The 26,253-nt window shown below is 39.7% G+C and overlaps 1 protein-coding gene across 2 annotated transcripts in view; it reads right to left on the bottom strand.

Annotated features, from left to right (window-relative positions):
• Positions 1-219: 219 nt before the first annotated feature.
• OSBPL10 (oxysterol binding protein like 10) overlaps positions 220-26,253 on the bottom strand; it is a 114,138-nt gene continuing 88,104 nt past the window's right edge. Inside the window, exons 7-12 of one of the 2 annotated variants that reach the window (XR_015734274.1) lie at positions 14,677-14,823; positions 10,045-10,500; positions 4,247-4,433; positions 3,612-3,794; positions 2,278-2,431; positions 220-329 (exon numbers count right to left, since the gene is read on the bottom strand). Coding sequence is in view for 1 of the 2 variants with exons in the window: in XM_034403952.3 (XP_034259843.1) it covers positions 282-329; positions 2,278-2,431; positions 3,612-3,794; positions 4,247-4,433; positions 10,035-10,500; positions 14,677-14,823 (1,185 nt within the window). In the remaining variant the exon portion in view is untranslated. Of the gene's footprint in view, positions 330-2,277; positions 2,432-3,611; positions 3,795-4,246; positions 4,434-10,034; positions 10,501-14,676; positions 14,824-26,253 lie in introns of both variants that reach the window. The other variant, XM_034403952.3, reaches the window with a different exon arrangement.

Raw genomic sequence — 26,253 nt, 5'->3', positions numbered from 1 at the left:
TGTGGTATACATTGATTTCAGAGCAAAAGATCAGATATTTAATTACTGTCTGTGTGATATGTGTATTACATACGATATACACATATGGTATCAACACACGGGAGCATATCCACTTCTAATATATGCATATAGAATGGCTCTTCAATAAACTTGAGTTTTTCATTTTGAGGTGCGTTATTTACAAAATGCTGCTTTAATTAACAAGAAGACAATCACATCTGAAGATTAAATAATGCATCTATTTAATGCCTTTAAAAATGGGCATTTGAATCCAGGTGAATTTAGCAATGACTCTTCCAGAGGGGATTAAAGTACATCCACCCATCGCCCTGAAAAGAATTACAGAAATTGCAGGTTAGCATCTATATTAATATAAGAACTTGTCAAAAATATAATAATAAATAAAGTGGTAAGATCTCAGTTAAGAAAATACCAACGGCATCCAAAATATTTTTTTACATTCTTCTGGCAATATTTTCCAGTTATGTAAATTGAACACACTACTTAGTTCTTAAAAATTCAGATTTTTGTTTTTTTATTTATTCTCTTTTAGCATCATCTTCTTAACAGAAAACTTAAAAAGGAAATTATAGCTCTAGATGTTCAGCATAATTGTAATAATGACTAATAATACAGCCTGCTTTGAAAAATCTTAATATCAAAAATAAGCTGTCATACTGGATGTATATTCCAAGAATACAATCCCCTACAGAAGAATATTTTAGCTTTTCATATTTCACTTTTGCTTCTCTGAATTAAAGCTACTCCACTGCCTCAAGATAGGGCTGCTAGATGTAAGCTATAAAAAGCTGGATGATTAATTCATTTCTTTACTGTCAATGGCTGTCGAGATTTGTGTAGCCTGGCTCTCATAGACCTATTTAGAACCTTAATGTTCTGGGTTTACTCCAAATTTAGATGTAGGATTAGAGGTTAACACAAATAGATTTTCAAAATTCTATTCAACAGTCTTCCTGGCTCTTGAAAATGCTAGACAAATTGGAGAGACTTGCTGAATGGTTTAAATCCAAAGTTGCTAGCATTGCTTCTCACCAGGTTTACTAATGTCTGATTTTTTTAAAAAAATGAAAAACAGAAAAATGGCTGGTGCAAAACAAATCTCCAGGCTCAGACATAATTACTACCAAGAATGCCTCTGGGCCTCAAATGAATGGCATAATCCTGCAATCCCATAGTTTTGTGTGGGAGTATGCCCACATTCTAAGAAACAAAGTAAAATCAGCAAGGATGGCACCTTCCATGACAGCAGGCATCGGAGAAGTAGCATTCTGAGAAATCAATGTTTTGTAACTTAGCAATTCTTCAAGTAACATTTTGCCAGAATACATGTTCCACAAACACCAGATATATCCAACTCAAAAAAGGGACACTTAGCCTGGATAGTTAAAAGAGAAGAGGTAGCCCTGGGACATGGTTCTACTAAACATTCATGAATCGGTTCCATTACACTACAGCTAGCCCCATTCAATTCAGCCCCCAACTGTCTGTCCAGTATTTGCAAAGAGCCTGCTAGGAGAAAACAGTTACAGGGCAACCAGTTCCATTGCACAATCTACATCTAAATCTAACCATCCACCAAAACACAAGTTGAATTGACTGGAAAGATATTCAGCAACATGAGAATAAGCTAGTCTCATTGTGCGAACTCATCAGGATAGTTTATTATTTATCTTGGCAGTAGAGTTGGCATCACATTTCAGCATGGGACACAATAATAATAAAAAACTTCTATTATGGTGGCAAACCCACTAGTGGTTCTATCCAGCTCATATTTCTCCTCAATTTCTATTCTTTATATAGCATCCAAAATTTCACTCAAAAGCTGATAGCTAAAATGTAGTCATTTCTAACATGTTACAGCGTTATAGTTCTCCGTGGGCCTGCGGGGGGGCAGGGAGTGGGGGTAGACAGGCCAAAATGGAGCGTGGGAGGCCGTACGTGGCCCGTTTTCAGCCTCTGCTGGCCAACAAGAGTGCTGCAGGAGGCCATGGAGGCAAAAAATGGGTTACATGGGGGCTGCACTCAGCGCCCCCCCCCCCATGGCCTGTTTTGGCACCACAGGATGGTCCTTTAATATTTCCAGGCTGGCCCCGCGGGCCAGATTTAAGTACCCCGTGGGCTGGATCTGGCTCGCAGGCCTTGAGTTTGACACCCCTGGTCTAAACAGTTGTATAATTAAGAAAGACGTTCAAAATTCAAAAGTCATAAAAGTATTCAAATGCAATGATTTCTGTTGTCTGTTATCTTTTCCATTACCTCTTTGATAAAATATTTTGGTTTCCAAAGTGTGTTACTAGTTGCTCGTTGCCTCTCCTCTTTTCGCTGTCTCTCCTCAAGGACATGCTTATGTTCTGTTGCCACATCAATGTCACCTTCCTTCAGGGCAGCAGTGACATGTTGCCATAAATGCCTTAGATAGAGAAAGAATGAGAAGGCTTGATTTGAAAGCAAACCTGTTGTAAAAGAGCTATAGTCTTGCCTATTGGTTTGCATGGAAGGCAACTCATTGATGAAGTCCACTAAAGCCCTGAGGAGATAGGATCAAGCCATAGCTGCCAGTGTGGAAATACTTTTTTAGAAAAGTACAACTAAGCACAGCACTCCAACAACTTTGTTAAAAAAGGGGGGGGCAAACTTCGTATGAAAAGCAAGCTTTATACAAGTGTACTAATTTTTAATGTTAATAAAATTAAATATTAGTAATAAGTTGGTAATATTAATTTTACATTGCAGTAGCTGATAATCTAATATTATATGGTTGGACTTCTGCTTATCACAATTTTTATTTACTTATTTAGGATGTGTATATGGTTGCCTATTTTACACATGTATCTGGGCAGCTAACAATGGAAAACAAAAACGTTTAGTTATCTAAAGCACTTTTTCTTTTCTTTTTCTTTGAACCAAAATGTTTAAGAGTAGATACTGACTCAAGAGACTTCTACAACATTTCCTAGAACTATTTCTTTTCCAAAAGTTTTTTTAAAAATCAAGTAAGGCATGACCCTCAGATTTGCCATCTGGAGCACCTACTAAAAATAAGGGACATGAATGGAAGAATAAACAAAGTCTTATATCTGCTTGCTCCAACCTGAGCATTTACAAACTATTAAGTATACTGGTGATTAAAATGAACTACAGGAAATTATTAAACCATGAAGAATACTGATATTGAAAACATATCATTAGAAAAGGCTAAACTTATCAACTGTCTTGTTTAGAACTGTCATAAATTTGTTCTCTCTGGAAACCCCATACAATCTTTTGACATCTTTTATATGGCTCAATTTATTCCATAGCAATTAATTAAAAATATTTTCAGTTCACCTACAATTAGTTTTATGTAGTCTTATGTATTGTTGAATTCCTTATGAGTAGCCTTTACTCATAAGAAAATCCACAGGAAAGTAACCCTGAGCCATTTTGGCTTAGAGCATGGAAGATTACGTCTATCTGGCAAAACCATGTGCTTAGAAAAATCTTTTTAAAAATCTTTTAGAAAAATGCTGTTTACAAAGAAACCCACTCTTTGATTAGCAATTGCCTTAAATATAATTAAAAGGGATGAGATTTCACCAAAATAATTCCACCTTGATTCAAAAGGGCCTTGTTTTGATATTGGTCTGATCTTCTTCCGGATTATAGGTAATTTGGTGGTATCAATTACTTTGGTTTCACCATTGCTATATGTGAATTCCAGAATGCCATTCCACTCTCCTTGTGCTTTACATACTATGGTATTGGTTGGATTATGCTTCACTTCTGCTGTAACCCTAATATAAATAATAAAGGTTTAAGATTACTGACATTTGAATATACCCTAAACACTTCACCATAACAAATTCAGAAAGATGAGATTATGATTTTGTTTTTTAAAAATATATGTCATATATACTTTTGAAGTAGACAGCATTCTTGATATAAATTCAGTATGATTTAACTTAAATTTTTAAAAAAACAATTCTTCATTACAAAATATTGATCACATATTGATCGGATGCAATGGAGAACACAGAACAATGAATTCCACACTTCACTGTATTCTAGTTCAAATGTATCTTTACTTCAAATCCATGCACATTTATATATAAAAAGTTATTTATATATTTAAAAAGTCATAACCAATTGCAGAATTGTAAGCAATAAACAGTAGACCAATCAATATTTTGTGCCTTACTATTTTCATAGATTAATCCAAGGAGAGAGCAAAACTTAGTTTTGATACCTGTGTAGTTTTCCTCCATAAAATGGCTTGGTGTGGAATGTGACCGTAGCAGAGTAACCACTCTTGGCACAGTGAATATTGACTTTGCCTCCAAGCTCCACCCAAGGAATAGTAAGTATTGAACGCGCATAGGCACAAGGCAATGTGAATATATATTCCTCCCCATGTTCCAAGAGATAAAGAATGCCTATGGATATGAAGGGAGAAGAGATCAGCATTCAAAGATTTGAAGAAACATGATCATTGTTAAAATGTATGCTTAAACAAAACAATTTGAGAAAGATGAAATATTAATCTTCCTTGTAACCTCTTTTGAGAGGAAAGAATGCAAAGACTGGTGCAGGTAATGATAACAAATTTTTGCAATTGAGCTTTTGTTGAATCAACTTCAGCTATTGGGCTAGCCATTCAATTACACCATTACAATGAATGGCGGTTACATGGATTTGCCGACTGTAATAGGACAGCCTTGGAATGTTGTCTATCATGACTGAATATAACATTTTATAATCATATAAATATCCATGATTAGGATGCAATATCATACATGACATAGGACAGGGATGGACAACTTACATAAGTATCTAAAGACCATCAGCTTGCCCATCCTTACAATAGGAAATTCAAAGGAGATATCTTAACAAATAAGAGATACTATCAATCCTATAGGGCTCATTAATCTCAGAAGGTGCCGCTGGATACTTAAAGGCTGTCATTCTGTGAGGTATTAGAAAATTTCATCTTCTCCCCTTTGCAAACTATAAATGTAATTACTCCCTTATACTAATTGAAGGACCCTGGATAGATATAAAGTTAGAGTCCCTAAATGTATAATAAATGTAAAATCAAATGGAGATTCTTAGCAGATAACAATGCTATGTGAATGTGTAGACAGAGGGAACCTAACCCATCAGATGTGTCGGCTACTACCAAAAATATGTACCAATAATAACTTATTTTTGGACAACAACAAAGCCAAGAAGATGGCTTCATTCTAGCAGTTTAAAGTTTGATCTAGACACAGAGGAAGAAAAGGAATATAAGAGGAGGTGCACTATATATAAGAAATAATTACAGTACACCTTTACAGAAATGCAACAGAATAATGGTAAAAACCTTGAATGCATTTGGATTAATATAAAAGGAAAAAAGAATGACATTGCCATGGGTGCATGCTACAAACCACCCAACCAAACAGAGGAAATAGATGAAATATTAGCTAATCAGTTAGCCACAGTGGTGGGATTCAGCCAGTTCGCACCACTTCGGGAGAACCGGTTGTTAACTTTCTGAGCAATTTGGCAAACTGGTTGTTGGAAGAAATCATTAGGGCAGAGAACCGGTTGTTAAATTACTTGAATCCCATCAGTGGTTAGCCACCATGTGCACAAAATACACAATAGTAATGGGACAGTATAACTACTCTGACATCAACCGGGAGACTAACTCTACATCTAATGGAATATCAAAGAGGTTCCTGACAAACCTAGCAGACCTAACTTTGTCTCCAAAGATAGAGAAGGGAACTAGAGGGTCAGCCATACTGGACTTAATTTTCACTAACAGAGATTAAATGATAGAAGCAATCAAAGTTATAGGAACCTTAAGTGAGAATGACCATGCAATATCAGAAGTCAACATAATGCAAGCTGAAGCAATAAAACAAAGTCAAACTGGAGTCTTGGACTTCAAGAGAGTTGATTTCAATAAACTTAGAGATAGAATAAAATAGAATAGAATTCTTTGTTGGCCAAGTATGATTGGACACACAAGGAATTTGTCTTGGTGCATACGCTCTCAGTGTACATAAAAGAAAAGATACATTCGTCAAAAATTATACAACACTTAATGATAGTTGTAGGGAAACAGTCAATATAAATCTTAAGGGTACCAGCAACAAGGTTACAGTCATATAGTCATAAGTGGGAGGAGATGGGTGATAGGAACAATGAGAAGATTAATAGTAGTGCAGACTTAGTAACTAGTTTGACAGTGTTGAGGGAATTATTTGTTTAGCAGAGTGATGACATTCGGGGAAAAATTGTTCTTGTGCCTTGTTGTTCTGGTGTGCAGTGCTCTACAGCATCGTTTTGAGGGTAGGAGTTGAAACTGTTTATGTCCAGGATGCTAGGGGTCTGTAAATATTTTCACAGCCCTCTTTTTGACTTGTACAATATACAGGTCCTCAATGGAAGGCAGGTTGGTAGCAATTGTTTTTTCTGCAGTTCTAATTATCCTCTGAAGTCTGTGTCTGTCTTGTTGGGTTGCAGAACCAAACCAGACAGTTATAGAGGTGTAGATGACAGACTCAATAATTCCTCTGTGGAACTGTATCAGCAGCTCCTTGGGCAGTTTGAGCTTTCTGAGTTGGTGTAGAAAGAACATTCTTTGTTATGCTTTTTTAATGACGTTTTTGATGTTGGGTGTCCATTTTAGGTCGTGAGATATGGTAGAACCTAGAAATCTGAAGACTCTACTGTTGATACTATGTTGTCTAGTATTGTAAGAGGTGGTAGTATGGGAAGGTTTCTCCTAAAGTCCACCATCATTTCTACGGTTTTGAGAGTATTCAGTTCCAGATTTCTGGTTGCACCACGAGGCTAGTCATTCAATCTCCCTTCTGTATGTGGATTCATCATTGTCTCGAATGAGACCGATCACTGTTGTGTCATCTGCAAGCTTCAGTAGTTTAACAGATGGATCGTTTGAGATGCAATCTTTGGTATATAGAGAGAAGAGAAGTGGAGAGAGCACACAGCCTTGTGAGGCCGCTGTGCTAATTGTACAGGTATCTGATGTGATTCTGCTTAGCTTCACCTGCTGCTTCCTGTCTGTTAGGAAACTTATGATCCATTTACAAGTGTGTTCAGATACCGCTAGCTGGTTTAGCTTAGTTAGAAGAATGTCTGGAATGATGGTGTTGAATGCTGAACTAAAGTCTCAAAGGGGACCCTTGCATAGGTCTTTGGAGATTCAAGATGTTGTAGGATGTAGTGCAGAGCCATATTAACAGCATCATCTGTTGATCTATTTGCTCTGTATGCAAATTGCAGGAGGTCTAACAGCAGATCCGTGATGGTTTTCAAGTGAGACAGCACTAGCCTTTCAAAGATTTTCATAACTACAGATGTTAGAGCAACTGGTCTGTAGTCGTTCAGTTCCTTGATAGTGGGCTTCTTCAGCACTGGGATGATAGTAGAGCATTTGAAGCAAGAAGGAACATAGCACATCTCTAGCGATTTATTGAAGATATAGGTGAAGATGGGGGCCAATTGGTCAGCACAGACTTTTAAGCAAGGAGTTATCTTGTCTGGCCTGGAGCTTTTCCTGGCTTTTGTCTGCGAAATAGGTCTTACACTTCCCTGGGATCAGTTGTAGGAGGTTTGGCTGTTGTTGGTGTGTCTGAGATGAGGGTTGTGGAGATAGGTGGCTGTAGTTTCAAACCTGCAGTAAAACACGTTCAGGTCATCTGCCAGTTGTTGATTTCCTTCAGTCTAGGAAGAAGATTTGCCATAACCGGTGATATTTTTAAGAGTTTTCCACGTTTGCTGGTTCATTTGTTGAGAACTGATTCTTTAGCTTTTCAGAGTAGCTTCTTTTTGCTGCTCTGATCTCCCTTATTAATACATTTCCGGACTGATTGTACAGCATTTTATCAGAAAAGAGAGTGCTTCAGAGAGATTCCATGAATGAAAATCCTCGTAGGAAATTTTGAAAAGTGAGATTATAAAAGCCCAGTCCAACACAACACCAATGAAGAAGAAAAATAAAAGATCTCAAAAGAAACCAGCATAGCTATACAAAGGATTTTCTAACTAAAAGACAAAAAGAAAAAGTGTAAAAAGTGGGAAGAAGGACACATAACTAAGGCAGAATATCTGTATACAGGCTATACTCACTAAAATGAGGTCAGGAAAGCTAAAGCCAGAGGTGGGCTGCTGCCGGTTTCGACCACAGTTCATCGAACCGGCAAATTCCACCACTGATTGGCCCCACCCACCCCAGCCCACCCTATTTCATGTTCAGGGAGCACAATCGACTCCTCCAACTCCCAATGCCCAAACCGGCGAGCTGAAAGAGAGATTCTCCATCATGCTGGTGAGTACATACGGACCACGTGGGCTTTTTGCTTCCCCCCCTCACCTCCCCATCCCAATTGAGCATGACGCAGACAGCTGAATAGAGGCAGAAAATGGGCTGTTTCCACTGGCCCTTTTCTTTTTTTTCTCCTAGCCTCCTTTTGCGAACATGCACCAGGCAGGCTCAGCAGGCAGTCATGATCTTTAAATGAGTTTTTATTTTGTCAGCCAAAGGGGGGAAAGGGGCTCAGAATGGTGCATAGGAAATCGCCCTGTCTCTGCCGCATCTCCCCATCTGCACCGCCCCACCTTGCGTGAGTGATGTTGAGTTGGCCACACCCACTCAGTCACATAACCCCCCCAAGCCATGCCCACCCAACCAGTCAGTAGGCGAACCAGTTGTTAAATTAATTGCAGCCCACAATTGGCTAAGGCTCAGAAGGAACTAAGGCTTACAACCAATGTCAAAAATAATAGAAGAAGCTTTTTTCAATATGTAAAAAGCAAGGAAACAACCAAGGAAACAATCAGTCCACTAATAGGAGAAGATGGCAAGGATAAGAAGCAATGGATGGACATTAGTTCAAGGAGAGATCTAACCTAGAAATAAGGAGAAATTTCCTGAAAGTTAGAGCAATTAATCAATAGAGTTGTGAATGCTCCATCACTGGAGGTTTTTAAGCGAGATTGGACAACCATTTGTCTGAAATGGTATAGGATAGGGGTCCCCAACCCTGAGCTGTGGACCGGTACCAGTCTACAGTCCATTGAAAACTGGGCCGCACAAATGATAGGCAAATATGCGAAGCTTCATTTGCACCTGAATGGGAGCTAGGCTGCACACACAAAATCATCCCCTCCCTCCCCATCCCAATGTGGTCGCCACTGCTGCTGCTGGTCTGTGGAGCCAGAACTGTTGGGGGCTGCTAGTATAAGCTCTCCTGTTTGAGCTGGGGGTTGAACCAGACTCCAAGGTCCCTTCCAATTCTGTTACTATATTCTCTATGTTTCACATATATCCACACATTTTTTTAGAATTGAATATTAACACAAATTATACATCTTATTCACTAATAAAAGCACAAATCAATACATCCATTTTTTCCCCTTTTCTGACCATAGGTAAAAGTAAAGGTTCCCCTCACACATACGTGCTAATTGTTCCCGACTCATTTCCTTTTCTAAGCCAAAGAGCCAGCACTGTCTGATGACAATTCCATGGTCATGTGGCTGGCATGACTAAATGCCGAAGGCGCACGGAACGCTGTTACCTTTCCACTAAGGTGGTCCCTATTTTTCTACTTGCATTTTTACATGCTTTCGAACTGTTAGATTGGCAGAAGCTGGGGCAAGTAACGGGAGCTCACTCTGTTATGTGATAGGGATTCGAACCACCGAACGTCCGGCCTTTCTGATTGACAAGTTCAGTATCTTAGCCACTGAGTCACCACATCCCCTTCTGAGCCACCACATCGTTCCCCACACCCTTTTTTCCCCCCTTGACCATACATTCTATATATTGCCACTCAACTCTTATCTAAATAGCATTTCTACTGATTTTTGTGCTTGGAGGCTGAAGTGCTTAGTGCTTTTATTCCAAGTTAACTGTGGTGAGAGGGGAGTAATAAGAAATCTTCAGTTTTCCTTTTGTTTCTTTTTAATAAATAAGCATGCTATATAAAGTATAATCTGTTTGTGGCACTTCTTACCTTCACCTACCATAGAAACACCTACAGACATCCCCATGAATTTGCTTTTGGTCCATACATGAACATTCACACACACTTTCTTCTCTTTGCACTCGCAGTAAAAACTGGTTACTGGTGGATGATGGGATACTTGTTCAGCTACAAATCTCAGCCTATAACATTCCGATGAAGCTTGCCCCTTGAGACCACAAGAGGCAGTGTTTGCTCTGACTGGTTTTACTCTGTCCTTAGGCACATTCCAAGAGCAATGAAATGTTTCTCCAATTATTGGATTATATGGCTTCTTGGCAACAACTCCTTTTCGGCCCTCATAAAAAGCTGTCAAATAGTACTCCACAAAGGAGATGATTCTTTCCTCAGGAGTGATTCCACACGAAATTGATAAAAATAGGTCTGGATGGGCCAAGAAGTTTGCAAACATCTCCAGCAGAGACCTCTTCTCTAAAATAAAGGCTGGAAGGACTACCTATATTGAACACAGTAAAAAGAAAGTAATCATTTCATCATAACTGCTGAAGAAAAGATCAAGCTAGCAGCAATTCTTTGCAGAATGCAAACATCAATCTTTTCTCCCCTTTTCAGAATTCAAGAATAAAGACAAAAGAACAACTGTGTTATAACTAGTCAATTATGCAAATCAGTCTATTTCTCCAATCCTTACTAGTCCTTCAAGTAACAAAATTATATTATTCAAACTGCCTATTTTTTTCTCACTACTTTCCACTTAAGTAGTCAATTAGACAACTACAGGTAGTCCTCAATTTACAACAGTTCATTTAGTTACCATTCAAAGTTACAATGGCACTGAAAAAATTGACTTATGACCATTTTTCACACTTACAACCGTTGTAGCATCTCCATGGTCACATAATCAAAATTCAGATGCTTGGCAAGTGGTTCATATTTATGATGGTTGCAATGTCTTGGGGTCATGTGATCCCCTTTTGCAACCTTCTAACAAACAAAGTCAGTGGGAATCCAGATTCACTTAACAATCACGTTACTAATTTAACAAATGCAATGATTCACTTAACAAGAAAGAAAAGTCATAAAATGGGGCAAATTCACTTAACAAAAGTCTCAGTTAAAAACATAAATGTTGGGCTCAATTGTGGTCATAATTCAAGAACTACCTGTAATGAATTCTTCTTAGATATAGAAAAATATTTATGGCTCAGGGTTAAATGATAGGTCTTTGGTAGTTTCTGAGCTTGGTTGTTTTCTTGCAGATGTTTCATTACCGAAACTAGATAACATCATCATTACTGAGCACTGATGATGTTACCTAGTTTGGGTAATGAAACGTCTGCAAAAAAACAATCAAGCTCAAAAAATACCAAAAATTAGACAACTGTTCACTGATCACATTTATAATTGTGCAAAGTAACAGAACAGCTTGATTTAAGTTAATTAAATTCCAGAAGAACCTGCCAATTCCAGCAGGTTGACAGGATGTATGTTTTCAATAAATCTATTTATCAAAGAATAGCAAACAGGTGCAGTGTTTCATTACTGATAAAAATCAAGTTGATTGTAATAGTCACAGGGGTCTCCAACCTTTTCAAGTGGGAGGGGGGAGAAGATTGTTTCACATAAGCAGTGAGTGCACACACTTGCAAGTGCATGCACCCACACAAATGGAGCTTCCCACTCTAGCACGAGGGTCTGACACTTGTGCGAAAGGAGTTTCCCATGTGAGCATAAGCACCTGCTGCTCGCACAAGTGGAGCTACGGGCAGTGCGCCCACCACTTGCGTGGACCGGTTCCACACAGGCCATGGCCCAGATTTTGGGAATCCCTGGCTTAAATGATTCAATTTGTTCAATAACAAGTAAAATATAGTATTTTGAAAATAAATTCTTCTCATCGTTCCTATCATCCAACTCCTCCCACTTATGACTGTATGACTGTAACCTTGTTGCTGGTATCCGTACAATTTATATTGACTGTTTCCTAATATGATTTGATTGCTTATGTGCAGCCTATGCACCCTATGACTATCATTAAGTGATATCATAGATGATTCTTGATGAATGTATCTTTTATTTTATGTACACTGAGAGCGTATGCACCAAGACAAATTCCTTGTGTGTCCAATCACACTTGCTCTGCTCTGCTCTGCTCTGCTCTGCTCTGCTCTGCTCTATTCTATTCTATTCTATTCTATTCTATTCTATTCTATTCTATTCTATTCTAAATAGAGTGTCAGGGTTCTGACCGATGCCCTAATTAAATCATGAGCCTCGAGCCAAACTTCAAAAGAAATCTAGTTATTTATTAGGAGCTTCATGTCAGCACATACCAAGTGAAGCCAACTCTGACCTCACTTAATTCATGCTCCAGCTCTGACCCTGTTTATCCCTCCCCCCAAGGTGTGTCATCAGTCACATTCCCCATTGAAGCAATTTCGCAGGTTGTAGAGACCCTCCCTTAGGCCACTGTGGTATCCATGGAGATGGCCTTGATATAGAGATGGCCAGATGTGTTTTTGTTTTGACTGAAGTGCGATTCCCTCACTGCAGCTGTGAGGTTCCGTTCCCCATCCCTCTGCCTATGGCAACTCAAGAGCAGATCAAGAATGCTTCACGAGTTGACATAGATTTTCAGCTAATTTGGAGTTACTATACTTTCAATTTTTTTTAAAAAATGAAATTATTATCAAAGAAAATATTAATAAGCACACATAATTAATTATCTAGGTATATTTAACTGTATTAGTGAGATAATTAAAATTATTAATTCTCACTCTATTGCTATCATATTATTCATTCTGACTGAGATGTTTTCCATCCTGTCTTCAATTAGCTAATAATATTTAAATATTATTTTATTCCAGCATGTGTAAGCAAAATTACACATTTCATTTGTATCTCTACTTCAAATAGCACTTTCCTATTAAATTCAATATATGAGATCAAGCCAACAAGCTCTTTCTTTTCATGCATTATTCAGGAAAGTGGTCTAAATACTGGTGTATTCAATTTCTTCATTGATCAAAGTAAGTTATTTGCTGACCTTTCAATATTCCAAAGCACATTCAAGAGAACAGACCAATGTAATTAAAGCTTTTTTCAGTACCGTATTATTAAAGCACAGATTAAATACTAGGCTCGTTGTTCTTTATTTGTTACATTCTAATATATGACATTTTTCCAACAGTCTCAAAATTAAAACATTTTAAAATATATGAAAATTAGACAAAATAAATGTTAATATTTTCATGCTGTATATAAATAGCTAATGTAGAAGAAAATTACATGAGTAGTCAATAGGCAGACTGGTTAATCACAGCTAACAATTGCACTTGGTTGCCACTGTAGCAGCTCTTACTGATTGGAAAGATACATATGTGATCATTAGCACAAACAGAAAGGTATCCCAGTCTCAAGTCCTCTGACATTTGCTAACTATTGAGAAAAAGGTATCTCTTTTTTGAATTTATTCAAGTTCTAATGAATGTACATCAGTGGTGGGATTCAGCCAGTTCGCACCACTTCGGGAGAACCAGTTGTTAACTTTCTGAGCAGTTTGGCAAACTGGTTGTTGGAAGAAATCATTAGGGCAGAGAACCGGTTGTTAAATTACTTGAATTCCACCACTGATGTACATATATCTCATTGTTCCTATTTTGGCACAAAGAGAGATTAGTATTCAAAGAATATACCCCAGAGTACATTTTCACAAGTTTGGTTTCTGACTCAAAAATTGGGGTGTGTGGAAATTTTGATGTAATAATTTTGATCGTGTGTGAAGGATGACCACATTTACCTAACCCTGAGTTCTTGTCTTCTATAGATCAAATTTAGATTGTTTTCAAAGGTTCAAGTTCACTTTGTCCGTGGATATGTATCTGTGTGTGTGATGTGTCACAGATGTGTGATTCTGTTCTATGTATCTTGGATGTCTTCAAACCTCTCCTTGAGAAATCATAAAGGCTTAAAAACAATGTTCTAAATCAGTGAAAATGGTTAATTTGAGTGATTTGACTTTCTAATAAAACAAACTGTTATTAATTTAATTAACCTTCTCGTGGCTTTGAGCATTCTTCCTTGACTATGAACTTAAATGTTTCGTTATATATTATTTGTTAATAATATAAAGGGTTAAAATAAAATTTTAATTTTCACATGCCTAGCAAGCTGAAAAGTACATATGGAACACTTACACTATATAAATGTATAGATTAACAGTGAGGGAATTATCAAAAGTTACAAGGTTAGAAGTTTATTCTATACAAAAATAGTTTTCCTACAAACATGTGTTTCATTACTTTGTTTTTTAAAAAAGCAGAATTCCAACAGTCTAGTTCAGCATTTTCTCTTTATTTTTTTCCTAGAAGTGGATATATCTCAATAGCAAGTATCCAGCTACTTCCCAGGAACAACTGGAAACACATACAGTATACCAGAAATATTTAAAAAGCCAGTTTTGATTCTGGGACTGTGAATTATGAAGAAGAATGGTTACTTTTACATTATAATGAGACTGAATGTAAAAGTTTTCTGTCCCTGAAAAATACATTACCTGTTTAAAAAGTTAGGGTTTTATATATATACAAAATTGGGAAAGCAGTAAACATCATGATAGCAAGTATCACAGATACGGAGTAAAATCACAAAAAAGGTTGAAACAAACACATACCCTAGTTAGATCCATGCCAAGTTTCAGTTGTGAGATAATATGAAGGATTACACTACGCTGATCATCCAAGTCTCCTAAATCGTCCTCTTCATTGTCTTCAGTGTCTGTCACCTCATCTTCAACCAGAATCACTTCACGAGTTGTATGCTAAAAAATAGAATATAGTTAGTATTCTGGACATAAATAGAACAATATGGCATATATTCCAATAAGCTTATTGTGGCATTCTTTAAAAACACTGTGATTACTTCTAAAAAGTCATGCAAAACTAACTAACCCATTAGCACAGACCTGATGTTTTCTATATGTATGGAATGGGACTACAATATGTTGACCAAAAATCTTAGAAACTGTGATTCAAATATATTTTTAGAGTATTAACCTCAGGAAAGCTTAATTTAAAATGTCAAAGAATATTAATAGGTTCTACGCTCTAGGGTCATAAAAAGAATCATCAGAATGAATTTGAGCTTTACTAATAAAATCATCAAACCTTTAAAATAAATAATCGTATTCATATCAGTAAGTATACCAGTAAATATATTCTTTTCCTTCTAATCTATCTGGAAACTATGGAAACTAACTATGAAATAAATATATAAAGAACCAAATACGTACAAAAATAAAAAATGAGTCTGTTATATTTTCTTTAAAAAGAAACTCTTTCAGTTGTATTAAAAATAGATCAATACCAGGCATAAGATTGTAATGTATTCTTTTGTCTTATGTTGAAAATAATGGCAAATGCATATCTATTCATTCATTCAAGCACAAGCTAGTGTTTCAGATACAATGCTATGTTAATTACTTTAAGAAGTCAAACATAAAATTTATCATCAAGAAGCAATAAATGTTATTTAAAAGTAAGTCTAATTTTATAAATTTGAAATTTCCATTCCAGGATCAGAATCATTATTCAGAAGTATTCAAGCCATCAATTATTTGATTGTCCAGCTTGGTCTTGGGTAGGTTGACAGAATAAACACATTCCTAAAAATACTACAATCAATCTAGTACATGGGATATTCTGATGCTCTTACGTTTGTTAAAAATGCAGTGGTTCCATTGTAGCAGAGGTGGTATTCAGCAGTTCGCACCGGTTGGTGCAAACTGTTGGTGGAAATTTGGCAAATTTCCTTTGTTTTTTTTTTTAAATAAATTTATTTTCATTTTTAAAAATACAATACTTTACATATATACATACAAGGTTATTGCAACTAACGTACACAAATTTCAAATTTCCTGAACCGGTCCCCCAGTCGCTGCTCACTCGCCCCACCCACCATATTCATTGCCACCATGTTCTTCACGCACGCGCATCCCATTGCCTTGCAAGTCCAATGGGATGTGCATGCGTGAAGAACATGGTGGCGACGGCAACAGCTTTTTCCGTGACCTCTGGTAGTTTTCAGAGGCTTCTTTGCCAGCCACTTTCCAGCAGCAGCGGCTGACTGGGGGCCACCAAAAACTCCAGTCAGCTTGCCTTCCGGACTCTGGACCAGCTACCGCGGAAGGTAAGCAGCCCAAACAAAGAGGTGCTGGTGGGGGAGGAAGCGGGGCTAGGGCCGGGGCCACTAATGGAGGGGATACAGAGGCGACTGGCGAAGGGAGGGCGGGGGTAGATAGGTGGAAATTCCAAAAATTTTCCTACCATTTCCTGTGGGCATGGCTAGGTGGGGGAGGACATGTGACTGAGTGGGTGTGGGTGATGTCAAGTCGGCCATGCCCACTCAGTCACATGAACCCACCTTGCCACGCCCACCGAACTGAAAATTTTTGAAACCTACCATTGCATTGTAGCAACTGTTCTTGAATCTGAACAAACACACAATTTGAAGGAGATTTACCATCTACATTTTACCAGACAATCAGGATCCATTATAAATCTGAAGCAATTATATTAAATGCAAGTCACTTCCATAAGTCACTGTGTAAAAATAAACTACCACTGAAAAATAATAGGACTCTAAATGTTACAGGAGCTCCATATATTCATTTAAAATGAATGAGTTGCTTGACAATGAAATGGGCAACATATAAATTTAATAAACAACAAAAAACAACCAAATGAATAAATAAATAAAATTATTACAGTGTTTCTCAACCTTGGCAACTTTTAGAAGCATTGACTTTAACTCTCAGAATTCCCAGCCAGCATGGGGAATCGGCATGGCGGGCTAGAGGTTTCTGGGAGTTAAAGTTCACACTTCCAAAAGCTCGCAAGGTTAAGAATAGTGTGTTAATAGCTCACCTGAAAAGTAATTACAAAAATGTAAGCTTACAAAAAAGTCTATATTAAATATAATTAGATAATTGCAATGGTTATGGAAAAGGCATTTTTTTCTGTGATATATGCCAATAGGAAAATATACTCTTGCATATCAGTATTGCTTTAAGCAGATAATCTATTTCACTTTTCATGGTATCAGAAAATGAATCTTTTAACTTAATACACAACAAAAAAGCTACCCATTATAATTCTGTAGTAGACAAATCTAATTTATCAAATATAAAGCATTACATACATTTTAATATAAAAATGAAAGGGAAATCAGGTGAGCTAGGAGAGTCTATAATATATTATCAAGAATGGCTTCAAAACCTACAAAAATTATTATTATTGCTGGCTTACTTATCATCCATCTCAAGTTCAGTAAACATACAAACATAACTACTGTTTTCAGCTACATTGTTAGTTTCTCTCTAGCAGGCAGGTGGTGCTAAAGATTAGCAATATTCAAAAAAGTCTCAATCCCACTTTCCTGTTCCAATTTTACTCCTAAATTATAGCCTGTATAATTTCCAGTGAATGAGGAAATGTATGCTGTTAATTTAGCATGTCCGCTACTTACATTGGTAGCCAATGTACCTATACAGATAGTCCTCGACTTATAATCATAACTGAGTCCAAAATGTATGTTGTTAAGTGAAACATTTCTTGTGAGTTTGCCCCATTTTATGACCTTTCTTAGGTGAATCACTGCAGCTAATAAGTTGGGATACAGCAATGGTCATAAACAGGAACCAATTACCAAGCGTCTGAATTTTGATCACATGATCAGGGGGATGCTGCAAAGGTCGTAACTATGAAAAAAGGTCATAAGTCACTTTTTTCAATGCTGCTGTAACTTTGAACAGTCACTAAACAAACTGTTTTATTTATTATTATTTATTAATTAATTAAATTTCTATACCGCCCTTCTCCAAATAGGACTCAGGGCGGTGCACAGCCTAAGTAAAAACAGAGCATACAAAATTTAAAAAACAGTATTAAAATAATTAAATATTCTGGCCGTAAATTAAAACAACCCAATTTAAAATCAATTTAAAATTTAGCTCAAGCCAGTCCAGCTAGTTGAAATAAATAGGTTTTCAGGGCCCGACGAAAAATCCGGAGGTCTGTTATTATACATAACTCTGGGGGAAGGTTATTCCAGAGGGTGGGCGCCGTCACAGAGAAGGCTCTCCCCCTGGGGGTCGCCAGCCAACATTGTCTGGCGGACGGCACCCTGAGGAGGCCCACTCTGTGCGAGCGTACTGGCCGGTGGGAGGCTATTGGTGGCAGAAGGCGGTCTCGTAAGTACCCCGGCCCTAAGCCATGGAGCGCTTTAAAGGTGGTCACCAACACCTTGAAGCGCACCCGGAAGACCACCGGGAGCCAGTGCAGCTCGCGCAGGAGAGGTGTCACATGGGAGCGCGTCGCCCCCATAATCCCCCGCGTGGCCGCGTTCTGGACCAGCTGGAGCCTGCGGGTGCACCCCAGGGGGAGCCCCATGTAGAGAGCGTTGCAGTAGTCCAGGCGGGAAGTGACTAGTGCCTGAGTGACTGTGCGTAGAGAGTCCCGATCTAGAAAGGGGCGCAACTGGCGTATCAGGCGAACCTGATAAAAAGCCCCCGTGGCCAGGAGGACACCCAAGTTGCAAGCCCTCTCCCTGGGGGCGAGTGATTCGCCCCCAATAGCCAGCGATGGCGTCAGCTGGCTATATCGGGACGCTGGAAGCCACAGCCACTCAGTCTTGGAGGGGTTGAGTCGGAGCCTGTTTCTCCCATCCAGGCCCACACGGCCTCCAGGCACTGGGACATCATTTCAAGGGCATCGTTGGGGTGGCCTGGGGTGGAGATGTACAGCTGGGTGTCATCAGCGTACTGATGGAACTCCACCCCGAAGTCACGGATGATCTCACCCAGCGGCTTTACATAAATGTTGAACAGAAGGGGCGAGAGGACCAACCCTTGTGGCACCCCACAAGCAAGGTGCCTCAGGGTCGACCGCTGCCCCCCCGTCAACACAGATTGCGACCGGTCAGAGAGGTAGGAGGAGAACCACTGCAGAATGGTGCCCCCCACCCCCAACCCCGCCAACCGGTGCAACATGATACCATGGTCGATGGTATCAAAAGCCGCTGAGAGGTCTAAGAGGACCAGGATAGAGGAGCAACCCCTATCCCGAGCCCTCCAGAGATCATCCACCAACGCGACCAATGCCGTTTCCGTGCTGTGCCCAGGCCGGAAGCCGGACTGGAGCGGGTCTAGATAGACAGTTTCATCCAGGTACCGGGGAAGCTGTTGCGCTACTACACTCTCAACAACCTTCGCAACGAAGCGAAGGTTGGAGACTGGACGATAGTTAGCCAAAACAGCCGGATCCAGAGAGGGCTTCTTGAGGAGGGGCCTCACAACCGCTTCTTTCAAAGCGGCCGGCAGGACCCCCTCACTCAAAGAAGCGTTAACAATCTTCTGGAGCCAGCCTCGTGTCACCTCCCAGGAAGCCAGTACCAACCAGGAGGGACACAGGTCCAATAAACATGTGGTCGCGTTCAGCCGTCCCAGGACCCTGTCCATGTCCTCGGGAGCCACAGGATCGAACTCCCCCCAGATAACACTCTCAAGACCTGCCTCATTCATCCCGTCCGGACATACCCAGTCAGAGGCCAGCCCTTCCCGAATCTGAGCAATTTTGTCATACAGATACTGCACAAAGTCCTCAGCTCGGCCCTGCAAGGGGTCATCCCGCGCTTCCAGATGGAGGAGGGAGCGGGTCACCCTAAACAGGGCGGCCGGGCGATTATCTGATGACGCGATAAGAGCGGCAAAATAGCTAGATTTTGCCGCTTTTATCGCCACTAGGTAGGTCTTAATATGAGACCTCACCAGTGTTCGGTCGGATTCGGAGCGGCTGGTCCTCCAACTACTCTCCAGGCGTCTTTTCCGGCGCTTCATCTCCCTAAGCTCCTCAGAGAACCAAGGAGCTAGGTGAGTTCGGTGCCGGGTCAGAGGCCGCAAAGGCACGTCACGGTCCAAGGCCCCGGCAGCCGCACTATCCCAGGCTGCCACCAGGTCCTCAGCCGAGTCATGAGCCAGAGTCTCAGGAAATGGCCCAAGCTCCATCTGGAACCTATCAGGGTCCATCAGGTGCCTGGGGCGGAACCACCTGGTCGGTCCCGCCTCCCTGCGGCGGGGTGCAGCAGTTAGAAAGTCCAGTCGAAGGAGCGAGTGGTCAGACCATGACAAGGGTTCGATGACTATATCCCCTGTATCAAGGCCACTCGACCACTGACCAGAGACAAAAACTAAGTCCAGAGTGTGTCCACCCGTGTGAGTGGGGTCATGAATTAACTGAGTAAGGTCCATGGCCGTCATGGAAGCCATGAACTCCCGAGCCACTTCAGACGTTTCGCCGACAGATGGCAGGTTGAAATCCCCCATGACTAGAAGTCTGGGGGTACCAACCGCCACCTCAGCTATGACGTTGAGCAGCTCGAGCAGGGCCGTTGCCACGCGGCAGGGAGCCAGGTACGTGATCAACAAGCCCATCTGTACTCCACGACCTCACCTCACAAAAAGGGACTCACATCCGGCTATCTGTGGAACAGTGGTCTCCCTCGGATCAAGACTTTCCTTTATAATAACCGCCACCCCCCCACCCCTGCCCTGAGCTCTCGGCTGATGGAATGCTCGGAAACCTGGTGGGCACATATCCACGAGGGGAACCCCCCCCTCATGGCCCAACCAGGTCTCCGTAATACCTGCCAGGTCCGCTCCCCCCTCCTGAATAAGATCGCAAATGACGGGGGCTTTATTTACCACGGACCTGGCATTGCACGACAGCAGCCGAAGGCTCAGGCCCTGAGAGTCTGAACAGCCTGGGATACGAGAAGGGCTATGGGGACCGGGGCGCGCCACCGCTCGAAGATAGCGAGTGCGCGCCCCCATCACATGATGCGGCCCCCTGCTCCCGCCATATCTGCCCCTCCCACTCAACACATTGATAGAAAAGCCCTCGACAGAATGGACTCTAATGTCCCCCTTACCCCCAGAATCCGCACCCTCCGTGGCCCCACTAACAGCTGGGCCGGACCCCTCCCCCCGTGGGTTAACCCCCAAACCCACACAACCCTCCCACCCCTTAAAATCCCTTAAAAATCTATCAAAAAGTTTCCCTAAAAAACCCCTCAATCCCCTTTTTGCAGCATGCCACCTCTCGGGGTGCCAAAGCCCGTCATAAAGGTAGGCCCTTGATAAAGTGGAGGGCCACACCTGCGAGAGGGGGGAGTCTCGCAGAATAAGAAGTTCTGTTGTAAGTCAAGGACTAGCTGTAGTCGAATTCCTTGCAATTTACAAAGTATTGTTAAAGTTGTTGGTTCCTTTGCTCTTTTCCAAGAAGTAGACTGAATTATCATTTTGAATAATATCTAAATCAGTATTTGACAGGAAAAAGATTTCAAAACTGTGTTAAAACTTTTCCAATGTAGAAAAAATTAATTAAATGATGAGCCTAAGATTCTAAATGCCTTATAGAAAGTCTTCTTTCTTCTCTCCACAAATTTGCCACTTTACCAAAATAATTCAGAATCAATATAAATCTATGCAATTAGGCACATCACCCTCAACACTGTCAAACTATTTACTAAGTCTGCACTACTATTAATCTTCTCATCGTTTCTATCACCCATCTCTTCCCACATGACTTATGACTGTAACCTTGTTGCTGGTATCCTTACAATTTATATTGACTGTTTCCTAATATGATTTGATTGCTTATTTGTACCCTATGACTATCATTAAGTGTTGTACCTTATAATTCTTGATGAATGTATCTTTTCTTTTATGTACACTGAAAGCATATGCACCAAGACAAATTCCTTGTGCATCCAATCACACTTGGCCAATAAAGAATTCTATTCTATTCTATCATCAAAAAGCTATGTTTCAAAAAAATAAATTTTTCTAGCAATGGAAGGTCAAAGGGCAAATATTACATTTTATTGCCACAAGCAATATATATATATATATTAAGACTCATTTTTCACAAAGAATTCCTACTAGAAGAATAAATAGGAAATATCTGAAGCTATGGAATGGATATCTATAAAGTTCTCTAAAAGTTCTGAATTTAAAAAAAGGGCAGCTAAAGAAACTGTAGCATTAAGCGGCTATCCAAAGAAAATACAAAGTAAAAAACTGACTGTGGTCAAAACTAGAGATATCTTCTATTGATAAATGCTTGTTAACATTCATTAAAATGCTGCATAATAATATTTAATCTAAATATGACTTGGCAACCAAGGACATCCTTTTGAAATTTTGTGTTCTTATAATGGTCTAAAACAAAGCTGTACTTTAGCCTTATTATTAAATTTTTATATTAGTAATATGGTGACAAGACTCTCAAAATTAGAACATCATCTTCCAAACTTGGCTGGTAGACCATCACACTTCTCTTACATGTGGAAGATGTAACCATCATTTCTAGTTCATTCATCAGTTTAAGGATAGTCCTAAAATCAATTCCTTCCTAATAAACAAGTATTAATTATGAAAAAACAAAAAGGAACCTTAAGAGACAATCATAACTGGCAAATAAATGAGAATGATAATTGAACACATTAAAACCTTCAAATATCTCTGAGTTCTTTGTCACTTCACCAGCTTACAGAGACCCCAAATTCAGTCTCTAAAAAATGAAGTATAGTTGCCATAATAAGATTTTTTTCACACAACAGAAGTATATAGTATATAGCTGGTGGATTCAACAGCTTCCAAATATGTCCTACAGCTTCCAGAAATATGCATATAAGAATCAAGAATTATTAAAGCTATACAATCAAGCTTCCTAAGGAACTGTGTGGTTCCTTGTTATGTTCCCAACTCAACCCTTCAAGTTGAAGCTGGAATGGTTCCAATTAAAACTTGTGCCTAAATAGCACATGTCAGTTACTGGCTCAAATTAATTTTCAACCCATATTGTCCTGCTTCAGTGACTCTTTCAAGACAAATTCCAGATTTGGGGGCAAAAATGACCTGGTATTACCTTAAATTATGATGGATTCTCCCCCAATGTATTGATTTCAATGGGATTTGATCAGGCCAAAGCATCTTTTACACAACATGCTAAGAGATATGGCCATGCAAAATGATCTTAATCAGGCTCCATGATATATAAATGAATTGGGGGGAAAAAAGGTTGTTTCTACGTATTCTATAATATTGCCCCCAAAATGTTAGAACAGGGATGTCAAACTCAAGGTCCGCTTAGATCCGACCCGCAGGGCTGGCCTGGAAATAGCAAAGAACCACAGTGCCTCTGCTAGCAAAACCAGGGTGGGAGGGGCCACGTGTCCCCTCCCCCATGGCCCATTTTCAGCCTGGACGGCTTCCTGTAGCACTCTGCCAATTGCCTCCGTGGGTTGCAACTAGCCCTCCAATGCTGTTCGGCACTCCCCGGCTTGTTACAGGCTGAAATGGAGCCTCCATGGGCCAGATCCAGCCCTCCGAGGCTCTGTTTGGCACTTCCCGGCTTGTTACAGGCTGAAATGGAGCCTCCGTGGGCCGGATCCAGCCCTCCGAGGCTCCGTTTGACCCTCTCCACAGATTGTGCCTGCTTTGCTAGCATCCTGGATTCCACTTACTCCTCCCCATCCCATTTCCCATGGCTTTACTCTACTTACTTTTCAAAGAGCTCCAGAAGAGACTGAAACACGTAGCAAAGAAGCCAAAGTTTTTTATCCAAAAGTCCGTGAAGCTGTAAGAACATGAGATGTAAGGAAAACAGCTTTCCCCATCTAAATAAAAGTCTGGCTTCTTTGCCATGAGGGCCTGCAGGCTTAGTTTGGGCCCAGTCTGGCTTCCTGCTTGCTGCTGACTGGCTAGTTCGAATGAGCAGCTTCAGGGATTGGAGCATGGCAGCGAATCAACAAGGGGCTGCAGTTCAGCCTGCTGAGATAAAGGAAGTAAACTGCTCATTCATTGTCTGCTGCTGAAGCCTCAATCCCTGAAGCTTTCCTGAAGCAGGAGGCCTTTTCTACTCCCAGAGGCCTGCTGGCCCATGGCCCCAAGTCGAAGTCTTTTACTCAGAAGCTAATGAAAATGTTTTCCTTAGATTTCACATTCTTACAGCTTCGCCATCATCTGAATAAAACATTTTGGCTTCTCTGCCAGTGAGTCAACTGTTTTTGGAGCTCTGGAGCTCTTCAAAACGTAAGTAATCCATGGGAAATGGGGTGGGGAGAAGTAAGTGGAATCTGGGATGCTAGCAAAGCAGGCCAGTCTGTGGGGACCCAGCAGGGCAGGATAGGGGGGAAGCAATTGTGGAGACCCCAGGGGAGCATGAGATACCGTATTTTTCAGAGTATAAGACGCACCGGAGTATAAAACGCACCTACCATTTTTGGTTATTGTTTTTTTAAAAAAGTTTTTTTTATTTTTTAGACAAACACACATGCAAACATACAATATATTTTCTTTGAACAGAGTATTTGACCGGTTCACAAATTTAAACAGTGTTTAGTCATTTTAATTAAATTTACAATTTCTATATTTCCTTTTCGCCATATTTATTCCTCAATTATTTTTTAAAAAAACCAATATTACCTTTCATCCTCATCTCTAATCTTAATCAAATTCAATTTTTCCCTTCTATTCTATATTATACCCCTTCCCATTGTCATCTATTTTATATCCATCCTCACATTGGTTAATTATGTAATATTACAGTTGTTTAATACAAATTCAACATTGTAATATAAATCAATTAGTTATATAACTATCTTCTTTTGTATATTAATCAATATGAACATGAATATTCCAATTATTTCCATGCAATCCAATTTTTTACAAATCAATTAATTATATTTACCAATAATAATAAACAAATAATTTCTCCGTCTTGTGTTACTCATTTTCACATCTTAAACTCTCCCAATAACCCACATAGTTTTGCCCATATAATCTTCCAAATCACAATTTAATCATTTCTATTTTCTTTTATTGAAAAGTTTTACAAAAAACAAAAATTTTCTTTCCCCCATATTCCCCCCACCCTTTCCCTCCCCTCATCCCACCCTCATTTCTATTTTCATCACAATATATAATTAAAAATTTCAATCATTACAATTTCCCTAATTAAATTTAAAAATGTTCTAGCTGTTATCCAACCTACAACTTAATCCTTTTTACTTTCACCACCATATACCATTAAAGGTATTTCAATTGTTACGGTTTATACTTATTCATATTTCTAAAAAAAATAAAAAAATAAAAACTTATCATCTAGATTTCAAAAATACAAAGACAAATATTCCAATTATTATTCATTTCATTTTTACAATCATGATTTCCCATTTATTTCTTACTACTATTCATATTTCAATTCTAAATATGTATAACATTTTTCTCTTTCATTGCTTTTTCTCCCTTCCCATTTTTATTGCCTTTTTTTCTTTTTTTTCTTTTGTGTTTAAAATCTTGAACTCTCCTCTTTTGCCCTAAATTTCCCATTGTTTGCACCTACCTTTTTTGATGAGGAAAAAGAAAAAAAAAGAAATCTCCCTCTGTCTCTGCCTAATTTTGCCTCGTTGCAGCAAACAGCAAACAGCAAACAGCCTGCTTTACTTTCAGTTTCATTTTCAGCATAGCTTGATTAGCACAAGGGAAAAAAAATCTGCTCCAGCATTTTACCTTTTTGTAGCAAACAGCAGAGCCCTGCGCAAAACAGCTGAGAGCAAATCAGCTGAGAGTTGGGAGCCCAATCTAATCAACTTGTGCTAATTAGTCTGTGCTGAAGCTGAAAGCTGTTTTTTCTTGCTGTTTGCTTGCAAGGAGGTAACTGCTGCGAGGCAGAGGCCAAAGGGTGGGAGCCAGTGGGTGGGCAGGGCTACATTCGGTGTATAATTTAGGGGGGGAAAAGGTGCGTCTTATACTCCGAAAAATACAGTGTTTCAGTGGATTGGGGGAGGCCTTGGATGGCCTGTTGCAGCACTAGGCCCTGCATGCTCTTCCCCACTCTGAGATACCTCATGTGAATTTAATGACATATGCATTCAATTAATAAATGCATTGGGGAAAGCAGGGAGTGATCACGTTCATTTACTGTGATTCAATCAAACAAATCCTCAGGTTATCAATGTTAATTGGCAGGCTCTATAAACTCGAGGATTCGCTGTATAATGTGAGGGAGAGTCTCAGGGAAGTCCTGCCTTAGCACATAGCCACCACAGGTGCCCCCCACCGACACGATTCCCATGTCACATCCACCATGACCATGACCATCATGATCACGAGTTTGACACCCCTGCACTA

The sequence above is a fragment of the Pantherophis guttatus genome, chromosome 4 (genome assembly GCF_059756535.1).
Source record: "Pantherophis guttatus breed Tessera chromosome 4, ASM5975653v1, whole genome shotgun sequence".
Lineage (NCBI taxonomy): Eukaryota > Metazoa > Chordata > Lepidosauria > Squamata > Colubridae > Pantherophis > Pantherophis guttatus.
The sequence above is the reverse complement of the archived record's forward strand: the minus strand, read 5'-3'. Positions and strand labels throughout refer to the sequence as shown.